At 33.4% G+C, this 11,874-nt stretch overlaps 1 protein-coding gene across 6 annotated transcripts in view; it reads right to left on the minus strand.

The window, feature by feature from the left end:
• LOC139498732 (myosin-IIIb-like) overlaps positions 1-5,714 on the minus strand; it is a 43,451-nt gene extending 37,737 nt beyond the window's left edge. Inside the window, exons 1-2 of one of the 6 annotated variants that reach the window (XM_071287262.1) lie at positions 5,433-5,714; positions 1,525-1,692 (exon numbers count right to left, since the gene is read on the minus strand). In XM_071287262.1, the coding sequence (XP_071143363.1) occupies positions 1,525-1,629 (105 nt within the window). In that variant the 5' untranslated portion in view covers positions 1,630-1,692; positions 5,433-5,714. Of the gene's footprint in view, positions 1-1,524; positions 1,693-1,796; positions 2,138-5,432 lie in introns of those variants that run through there. The other 5 variants (XM_071287265.1, XM_071287260.1, XM_071287261.1 and 2 more) reach the window with 5 other exon arrangements.
• Between the last annotated feature and the right edge of the window lie 6,160 nt (positions 5,715-11,874).

Raw genomic sequence — 11,874 nt, forward strand, 5'->3', positions numbered from 1 at the left:
GTCATGGTCTCGGTAACCCTTTACCCGTTTCTAGTTATCTGGTACACTAGCACTGAGAATAACCCGAAATGACTGTCACGATTTGGTGTTACCCTTTCAAAATACATAAAATGTGTGTTGTCATTCAGCATTTCAGAAATTAAATACTCTATATCATGTATATATGATAAATCAGACTTTTAAATGACCCAGTGTTTAAAGACACAATGTGTGAAGGATATAACATGATATAATGCTACATTTTAAACCTCTAGGGCTCTCAAATAGAAACATTCAATTTAAATGTAGTTTTCCCAATAACAATAAATGAAGCTATTTTTCCACCCAAGAGGCTACCAAAAAGGTGTTGAACCAAAAATGTATTTTAAAGACTAAACTTGTGACCAAAACTGAAAAGGATTGTATGAACTTTTCACAACATAAGCAGTGTATATTTTAGGGTAATTTTTGTCATATATATATATATATCAATTTTTTGTGATCTCATTATAAGAGTAATTAAATTTACAATTCTGAAACTGTAATTGCAAAAGATGTGACACCAAAACATCCCATCTACATCCTCATTTTGTGTTTTTATCAAAGGAAATCTCCAACATTTATTTCCTTCCTTCAAAAATTTGAGTGTTGTATATTATAATAACAAAATTATAGAAAAATGTCAAAAATACACAGTTAAGCCAAATATGATCAAATATTTTAATGACATTAATATTTTGCAGGGTGCCTTGTGAGCCGGAATTTAAAATGCTATAATAAGTTTCATGATATTGCAATAGGCTCTAACATGCATTGACATAAAAAAAAAAAAACTTGCTAATGGCTTTGAGAGGGTGGTACAGGGTTATTTTCGTGCAACATGTTTTGCCTTTTTTATTTTGTGAAAAAGGGTTCGTTATTCATGTTATTCACCCTGTTTCGTGAAATCGGTAAAAAGATCACGGCACTAAAACTTTTTAGTTGATCGTTCACTGTGAAATGGCAATTTTATTTTGCATTCTCCCACGCAGATACCCCCCTTCACTTTACCATGAATGAATCTATATATATTTCCAAAAGCTGTATTTGCTTTTTGAATACATAATTAATATCATTTCATAGACAATATAATTTGTCTCTGTTGTGATATATATGTATATATATACATTATATTTTTTATTTATTGAGAAACTACCCCTTTTTATACAAAGCATAATAGTATTGCTATTCAGAGGCAGATTTAGGGAGCCCCCCCCCCCCCCTTTTTGGGGGAAAAAATGGTTGCTTATATATAGGGAATCACTGAAGCATGACTAAAGTGGGCAGTCAGTAGGCCCCCACTTATGAAAATTTCTAGATCCACCACTGCTATTGACTTTAAAAACAGTATCGATCCTCTAAAAACTTAAATCTACTATGTCATATGGTCATACAATATGCAATATAAATGCATCATATTATTAGTTAGTATATAATATTTGTATAAATAAGATTTCAATGATCTCAGTTTAATAGACCAAAGTATATCTATAAAAAAATACTTACATAAATAACATTACGTTCATACCGTTTCTTCAATTCGTGAAGAATAACTTGGTCTTCTAGATCAATCAGTTTTGCAAGGTCGTCTATACCTTTGACCTTTGCCATTCTCAAGGACGTTGTATATGCCCAAATCAAATCATGTTGAATTGCATGCGTGCGTGTGACTGTCTGAAAAAATTAGGCTATTGTTAACTATGCATACCTGTCCTTTAAAATGCATGTAAAAGATGATGTATATGATCCAATTCATTATCCAATCAAGTTAAACTTACGTAGAAACTTCATATTTGCTCTTTAATCTAAGCCGAAAAGTAAACTTTCACAATTATTCAAAATCACGAATGTTTAATTACTAACGGCCTGGCTGTCCCACGGTGTAAAACTTACGTGAACAATATATCAAAACCTTTCATCTACAGCATAATAGTTTTGATACGATTCAACATTCAAGATTTTGTTTCAAAGTAATTCTTTCATTTCTTTTACCACTATTGTTTAATCATCTTTTATCATCGGTCCATCAATTGTTTAAATATTGCTACTTTTGAACTAGTGTACTTCCTTGTGGTAAACGATAGGCCATGTGGTATTGATTAATAACAATTGAACATGTAAAGTGTACAGATAAACTTTTTCAATTGATTTATTACAGGTCAATCTTCAGGACGTTTTCAATATTTATTTGACGGCTTTATCTGTAAAATTCACCTTGCAGGTAAAGTACCGGCTGTACTCAATGTAATGCATATTACGAAAATGGAACATATTCACAATGAAGCCTTAAGAACACAATGAAATAAAATGTTTAACTTAATATAGCGAGATGGATTCTAAATTTGTCGAAAACCAACAACCAACAAAGTGACTGGTTATAGATCGTTATATATATTACAATGCGTTTAAAAATACCATCATTATAGTTAAAATGTGACCATCAGTGAAAATTTATCATTAATACTGAGATTACTGTCACAAAGGGGGTTCCCCCCGGTTGTATATTGATTAGCATAGTTAGTTCTTACTATACAAGTCCTTTGTCAAATATGCACAATAAACTATCTGTCGTTTTCTTCACTACTTGTTTTAATTCATAATAAAATAGAACTAGTCTCTATTGTCCATAATTTGCGGTCTGGTGGGGTCATTCGTTTCTTTATTCTTTTTTACTTCTAGTTTATGAAATTTGTTTCCTCTATTCTTTGTTTTCGCCTATTAATTAGGTTCTCTTTTTTTTTCTTATCAAGCACTCCTTTTTTTATTACTTATATTCTGACCTCTTTTTCTCAATTCTTTATTTTCTGGCCCGTATAAAGTTTTCCTTTTTTGTGGTCCTTTATTCTATGTTTCCCCCATTTCAATGTAAACTATATTAAACCCGGGGTCATCCTGACCCGAATGGTTGTTTGACAGATAAGCTATCGTCCTCTAAATAACATGGAACATGTTTTTTTCAGTAACGGACCATTCAAAACTCGTTGCTATTAGGGGAATGGACCAACCCCTTTTATTTGTATATATATATATATATATATAAAAATCCTTTTTTTTATTCTTAATAATATTCTGTTATATTTTAACTGGTATAAGATGTCTTACTTAGTACTTTTTCTATGCGATATGGATAACGATTTAGTTTATAAAATAATGTTGACCCGGCTCCGTATTGTTGAAAATAATAAGAGGGTCAAAATGTATAACCTAATATATTAAACTTTTGTAAAATCGTTTGCAGAAGAGGACAGGACACAGTAAACAAGATAAAATAAGTACAGACATAATGCAATATACACCACCCACACACACCAACAAACCAATAAAAAACACCCCCCCCCCCCCAAAAAAAAAAAAAACACAAACAAAACACAAACACAAAGAAAAGAAAAGATAATTACGAAAGGGGTCTATGCCCCAAAGCGCATGTGGTTTTAACTTTTATAAGAAGAGCACATAAAACAGATTTAGTGATATTTAATAGTTGTTTAAATTCCAAGGTTATATATTTAACGGCGGTGTAAACTAGGAGAAAATGTGTATATTTGCATACAAAAAAAAAAGGCGATGATTGTGACAGTTATTTGAAAGAAACGGTTATTACTATGAACAAAAAGAAATAATGAGAGCCCTATACGATCAGAGATAGCAGAGTCTACAGTAAAATAACCAAAAGCTAAGAGGACGAACATATGAAATAAGGAGGGGGTAGGAGATCAAGGACATTGAAAATAAACAATTTGCCTACATAAAGCCTTAATGAGCCATACGAGCGGAATTTAAAATAAATAACCATGCCAAAAACATAAAGAACAAAAGTATTTTACTCAACCACTATAAGGATATAAATATGTACAAAAGGCCAATTTAGGGTACTATTATTTATTAATTATTAAAAAAAAAATAGTAAGGTCTCTCCTTAAGCAAAAATCGGTTTTCCGCCAGAAAAAAAAAACTCCTCCTGCTTTGCCTCCAATAATCAAAATGGTCAACCCAAAAAGGATTCAAGTCAATGCATCGAACGATTTTGTAAGTATTAAATGTGTATAATCAAAGTGCACATGACCACAAAACAGATTAGACAAGACACGGTACAATTAAATATATTTGTGGCAATAATTATATCAATTAAAATATCTCAATTACAACCGTGTTATACAGACAACATTATAAATTAATAATAAGTTTACTGAATGATTAACCCTTTTAAATTATTTTGATGTACGCAAGGTTTAAATACAATGTTTAGTTAGCGTTTATTATATTTAAACTGAATTGGCAAATAAAACCTTCTGAAAGTTTGTTTGTGATATTAAATATTTGATCAGGGAAAAATTATTCACTATTGGCAAACTTGAGGATGTATTGGTCCACCAATTCTGATCATATTTACTTCCGTACACAGAAAAAAACAATAAAAAATCTATGTAGCCAAGATTGACATGATTGATAAGTAAATGTGGTAATATTGCGAGTGAGACACCAGTATACACCTGTATACACCACAGTCTAAAGCAACTGTAGGTCACCTTACTCTACATGGCGGCCTTCAAACTTGAATAAAACTTTTACCGTATCGTATGAGGGTTTGGGTGGGGTTACATGATTAAAGAATAATGCCCTTAAAAAATGAAGATTAGAGAATAACGGGCCAAAAAAATGAAGATTAGAGGAAAAAAGGGTTATTTTTTTGAAGATTAGAGAAAAAAAGGGGTGAACATTAAATGAACATTAAATGTTTACAGAATAACAGACCCCCCCCCCCCATTCCAGACCCTCATCGTATAGTGAGTGATCAATTAAGGTATCATCAGAGGGAAAACAAGATAAAAAAAAAAACAGCCTAATTTAAAACAAAATAATATAAGAGAGACAAATACTGGAATATCAGAAGTATCCAATAGAATGTTTGATGAATTATTGGTAGCTTCACGTTCAGTGGTAAATATTTAATGCTCAGGACGTCAACACCATGGAAATAGAAATAGACATATATAGCTTGTTGTTCGGTGTGAGCCAAGGCTCCGTGTTGAAGGCCATACATTGACCTATAATGGTTTACTTTTTTTAAATTGTTATTTGGATGGAGAGATGTCTCATTGGCACTCACACCACATCTTCTTATATCTATATATAGTCAACATAAAATAAAACATAAATACAACATGACTTGTATAAATAAGCTATGGTGAAATTTTGATATAATATAACAAAGCATCATGAACATATAAAACATACAACTAAAACACCGTAAAACAGACTCCATTCAAATTATACAAAAGTTCTTCTATAAAAGAAATGTATGAATCAAGAGGAACCGTGAGGATCCTGTATCGGAAAACATCATTAAGTAAAAGACAAGCTAACGCACAACTGACAAGTCAAATACAAATAAAATGAATGACAAGTCAACTCACCTTTCTGACCAAAAAAATTAAAATGAATGACCACAGTCACCTTTTTGACCAATAAATAAAATCCACTGAAACGTTTTGTATTATCCAATTAAAAAAAATACGCATGTAAACAGTATCAACTAACAATATAATTCGTGGCATAAACTTCCACAATTTTTATAATTACTCACAAAAATATTAAATCTCTTTTCCGATATTTAAATTTGTTGAATCAGCACAAAGGTTAAACTTGACACTTGGATGGTTAAGTTAATGGAAGACTTCACATGATACATTTTATTTAAACCTATTCCTAAAAATAAGTATCATTATCACGATCAGGATCTACCAACTGAACGGGATTTCATTCATAATTTATATTTATTTTGAGTTTTAAAGAAAATAAAAACAACACGTCTTATTGAATACAACATTTTTGGAGAAAAGCAAAACTGGTTAAATTCCGGATTTTTTTCTAGTTTGGTTCCATGGAAAATGTTCTTTAGGGACTAGTCTGGCTAGATTATTTTTTTGTTTTTGAGGGAAAATATACAGAAGATACCACGAGGACAATGTTAAAGTTATATATCGACAAACTGGAAACTTGATCAGAAGATTTAAGTCGGAAAAGGGGGGGGGGGTATTATTTTAAATCGTGGATCCACATCTGTTGCTACCCCGGCCATGGAAAAGGATGGAAAGGCAAAAACAGTCTACAAAACATTTAACAGAATACTCATGACTGAGCAACATAAACCCCTCAAACACCATGGATCAGGTGCTTCGGCATGCTGGTAAGCAGATCCTGCTACACCGACAAAAACCACTCTTGTTGTTGTTCATGGCAATATCAAATTCGTTTTGAAGTCGTATTCGGTGAACTTACCTTAGTGGAAATGACCTAGAGCGTGATTGAATTAAGCTACGATAATTAATGGAACATATCTTACGTCATGACATCTATCGACACAGATATGCAAACTAACACTTAGAAAAATGAAAGCAGGAAAATCTGCTATCTATCTTAACAAATACATCTAACAATGGTTTCGGTCAAATCCAAAACTGATCAAAACTTAATTTAAGTATATATATAAATCCAAACCGGGCAATTTATCCATGCAACGTTGGCAATGAATTTGTCTTAATCGGTTTGCATAAACCTTGATTTGTATACACTAATAAGTCCACTACCGGCCACCGACGAAGTCGAAGGGGACTTAAGGTTTGCACTCTGTCCGTCTGTCCATCAGTCAGTCCGGCCAATCAGTTTTTCAGACTTTTTTTCTTCATGCTTGACGATATTGATTTGATCAAGGATTTGTATTGTTGTAAGTGGCTTTGAACTAGTCGTCAGTTCAAACTGAGAGTAACTTCACGCACTGGTAAAACAGTCCAAAAGAGTAAACTAACGGCCAAATTTATGTACACGAAATAAACGAAAAACAAATATGTAACACCAACAAATGACAACCACTAAATGACAGGTTCCCGACTAAGGACAGGCACATAATCTATATAAAAAATGAGAAAAGAAAAATCTGAACCACACCAACAAACGACAACTACTGAACAATAGGCCCCTGACTGTTTCGTAAAAAGTTCCGAGGTTTTTTATTTTTCGATTTGTTTTCCAGTGTTTTATTTTTTATATGCCACAGAAGAAGTCCATAAAATACTTTACGATTAAAAGTTGTATGTGGTGTATACGTCGATGAGATAGCTACGAGAGAAGCTCTACTGTGATAGTCGAGTTGACATATTTATAGACCCTCATTGATAGGATTTCAACCTCCTGTGTTACGAGTGTAACCGGAGAGCACGAATTTCATTACAAAATTGCTTGTCTCCACCGGGACTCGAACCCGGTACCTCTGTGTTACAAGGCAGCGCGCTAACCGACTGAGCTAAAGAAGTACTTCCTTAGCTCAACCGCTTACGGCTGACTAAGTATCTACTAAGTTTTTCTAAGGGAAGCAATCCCGTCACACTTCCCCCACCTCAAGAGTCATTATACTCTATAATGATGATATCTTTTTTATATTTATATTTTAACCTGGCTAGGTAATTCTTCTAACCGTGGGTTATTATTGTTGGGCGCCAATGTAACCGGAGAGCACGAATTTCATTACAAAATTGCTTGTCTCCACCGGGACTCGAACCCGGTACCTCTGTGTTACAAGGCAGCGCGCTAACCGACTGAGCTAAAGAAGTACTTCCTTAGCTCAACCGCTTACGGCTGACTAAGTATCTACTAAGTTTTTCTAAGGGAAGCAATCCCGTCACACGAGCTTGAAATGAGCTAACACAGACGAACTGAGACGTGTCAACGTAATGTGAATATGATAATGCACCAGGTAAATTATTAATTGTTAAGTTTATCACATCATCGTATCTTCATATGATAGGTAAATAAGTGAATTTTCGATTTTAAGTGTCGTCAGGGTTCAAACCTGGAATCATGCCAACCTTTCATTATTTTTTTTTAATACTAACCTATAGTCGGAACATCTTGATTTTCTCCCAATTTGTAAAGTTAATTATGCTGCTTGACATATATTTTTTTTGGGAAAAAAAATTGATATGCAGTCAAATGTGGCAGTTTTTAATATTTGTTGCTATGTGAAATAAAGGGAAGTAAATTAAAGTAAAAGAAGGCGCGCTTTTTCAAATAGTAAACAATTTAATTCAGATGCATAGTATTTTGTCAAATGATAAAGAATATCGTAGAAACTTGCTAGAAATTCATCTAATTTATAAAAGATATACAACATGACATACTGAAATCTGAAAAGGGGTAAAACCACCATACCTTGAACAAATTCAGTTAAAAAAAGGGGGGGGGTGGTAAAATGCTACGAAATTTAGATTTTATTTATTTTTTGTCGACAGCCAAAAGATGATTTGACATGTAACTAACTACTTTTTCAATTTCATTGTAAAGTAAAATAGGCTTTTTTTGGGGTCTCTGTTTATTGTGGTCTGATATTTTCAGGTTCTCTTTGGATTGCCAAATAATATTATAATCATCTAATTGAATGTTCAAATTATTTTGCAGCGATGGTGTGTATGGAAGGAAGACTGTCATAAAACCCAACAGTTCCGGATGGCCCTTTAAATAATTGCTTAACATCAATAGCGATGTAAGATTCAAGTTTAGCCAGGTTTTCCTTGTAATTGTGGCAGAAAAACCACTAGACAGTGTCATGCATTGTAAGGATATCAAACGGATATTTTATGGAATGATTCTCGTACATATAAAATCATATGCATAGGAATGTGGAGCTAGTGTCTTTCATGCAGCAATTTTTAATTTCCAATATAAACTCTGAAAAGACAAGAGCATAGAAATGTATACCAATGAGATTTTCAACATTCTTTGTGAATAAAATCATTCCAAAACTTAAATGTGTCATTAGTGTTGCATTATTTATCAGTAGAGATAATCAGATTCCAGTAAGATTGTCCAACTGATGGTTTTTGTTTGTAATCGTTTTTGTAAATCTTAGTTGTTTTGACAATCCGGGCTGTGCATGTTGCCCGGCTGACCCTTTCAGTGTGAGACAATATTTTGTTTATGATAAACAAAATCACTGATTCAAGACTGGAGCGGACCCCTTTTAGGCAGTTAAAGCGAATCCTTTAGGTTTAAACCATTACATGCAATACGGGGGGACGGGAAGATTTTTTTTTTACCGAGTCAAACATTTTTCCTAATTATAATACATTGAGATTTAATATATACTTTGCTATATGTAGTGTGTATATTAAAGTATTGCCAACAAAATTCATCAAATTTGGGATCATAATATTGTTTAAGAAAAACCCTTACCCCCTGTACATCATAAAAGTTCATAATCTTCTGTAGCACACGTGCATGGTTAATTCGGATCACATATTTTCTATTCCGATGTTATAAGAATTCGAAGGTTCATATCATTTACAATATCATTCAAAAAATTTCTGGGATTTTTTTTTACTATCAACGTTGAACCTCGAGGTTACATTGTAGTAAAAAAAAATCCAATAAAAACGTTGAATGTAAATGATATGCACCTTTAAATATTATATTGTAGGAATCATGTTGTTCAAACATAATTTGTTGATCAATTATGTTATGATGATTTTGATAAACTTCACATTAGGTAATCTTTCACGTATATTGATTACATTATATCGAGTTGTCCCAACGATATACTTGTCGGTGTGCTCGAGCATACGAATTTACCGACATTCATAGACAAAATGACACAACTTTGAAAAATTCTTGTGACGAAACTACATTTCGGAACACGTTAAAAATTGGATACCCAGAAAGCTACATTATTAAGGTTTGATATATATTTTTTTCAAAAAAAATGAAAGAAAAATATGCAGTCAAATCTGGCAGTTTTTTACACACCCCTATGTTGAACAATAGGTTGTTCAATTAACAGCATGTTTGGCAATTAAAAAATCATATATTAACACATTTAGCTTTAACATATACTTTATTTATAGTGGTTGTATAAAAGTTATATAATGGTTTTGTGTTTTAAGAGATATTCATCCCTATGCATATCGGGTTTTATGCGTAAATTGTCTCTCCTGTTCTTAGACCTTTTCTATCTCTTTCATAAGAAGAGTGACTTTTCTATTGTTCTAGTGTCACTGGAAATCCCACTGTTACGTTGTCATTTCAGGCCTTTTATCGCAGACTATGTTGTATGCGCTTTGCTCATTGTTGAAGGGCCTTACGATGACCTATACATGTAGTTGTTACTTTCTATGTCATTTGGTCTCTTGTGGAGAGTTGTCTCATTGACAATCATACCACATCTTCTTTTTACATAGACCATTGGTTTTCATGTTTGAATTATTTTACACTAATCATTTTGAATATAGTTTGTGGGAGCCAAGACTCTGTGTTGAAGGCCGTACTTTGACCTATAATTGTTATATTTTTATCTATTGTGATTTGGGTGGAGAGTTGTATCAGTGGCACTCATACAGTGCATCTTCTTACTTTTATTAATGGAAGTCCGAACACTAGCTGTTAAGAAGAACAGAATCAATGCCCGAAGACCCCTTTGACTAAACCTACACTTAACATGTGTACCTATTCATAGAACATCAGAACCAATGCCCGACGACCCCTTTGACTAAACCTACACTTAACATGTGTACCTGTTCATAGAACAACAGAAGCAATGCACGAAGATTCCCTTGACTAAACCTACACTGACTTAACATGTGTACCTGTTCATAGAACAACAGAAGCAATGCACAAAGATTCCCTTGACTAAACCTACACTAAACATGTGTACCTGTTCCAAAAAACGGATTACAACACTTTCTGTAAAGTAATTACCAAATTTATTTAGACAAGTATGAACGGATGGCACATGTGGAGCAGGATCTGCGTACACTTCCGGAGCACCTGAGTTCACCCCCTGTTTTTGGTGGGGTTCGTGCATGTTGCTCAGTTTTTAGTTTTCTATATTGTTTCTTGTGTACTATTATGTGTCTGTTTGTCTTTTTCGTTTTAGCCATGGCGTTGTCAGTTTATTTTCGATTTATGAGTTTCACTGTTCCTCTGGTATCTTTCGTCACTCTTCTACGACACATCTTGACCTCACAAGAGTGCACACGCTGAAATGTCTCGCCTTCTATACTAATCATTGATATTATGTTGATAGTCCTAAGTATAAAGCTAAGCTTTATTACAACTGTCACATAAACTTAACATTAACCAAGATAACTAAACAAAGACCAATGAACCTTGAAAAAGAGGTCCAGGTCAGATGAACCATGCCAGGCAGACAGGTACAGCTAACAATGCTTCTATACAACATATATAGTTGACACATTACTTATAGTTTAAGAAAAATAGACCAAAACACAAAAACTTAACAGTGTGCAATGAACCGTGAAAATGAGGTCACGGTTAAATAAAACCTGCTCGACTGACAAAGGTCATAAAATATTTCCATACACCAAATATAGTTGACCTATGGCATATAGCATTAGATAAAAACTTAACTTTGACCACTGAACCATGAAAATGAGGTCAAGGTCAGATGACATCTGCCCGCTAGACATGTACACCTTACAATCATTCCATACAACAAATATAGATAATAGTAGACCTATTGCATAAAGTATGAGAAAAACAGACCAAAACACAAAAACTTAACTATAACCACTGAACCATGAAAATGAGGTCAGATGACACCTGCCAGTTGGACATGTACACCTTACAGTCCTTCCATACAACGAATATACTAGCCCTATTGCTTATAGTATCTGAGATATGGACTTGACCACCAAAACTTAACCTTGTTCACTGATCCATGAAATGAGGTCGAGGTCAAGTGAAAACTGTCTGACAGACACGAGGACCTTGCAAGGTACGCGCATATCAAATATAGTTATCCTATTACTTATAATAAGAGAGAATTCAACATTACAAAAAATTTGAACT

The sequence above is a fragment of the Mytilus edulis genome, chromosome 12, assembly GCF_963676685.1.
Source record: "Mytilus edulis chromosome 12, xbMytEdul2.2, whole genome shotgun sequence".
NCBI lineage: Eukaryota > Metazoa > Mollusca > Bivalvia > Mytilida > Mytilidae > Mytilus > Mytilus edulis.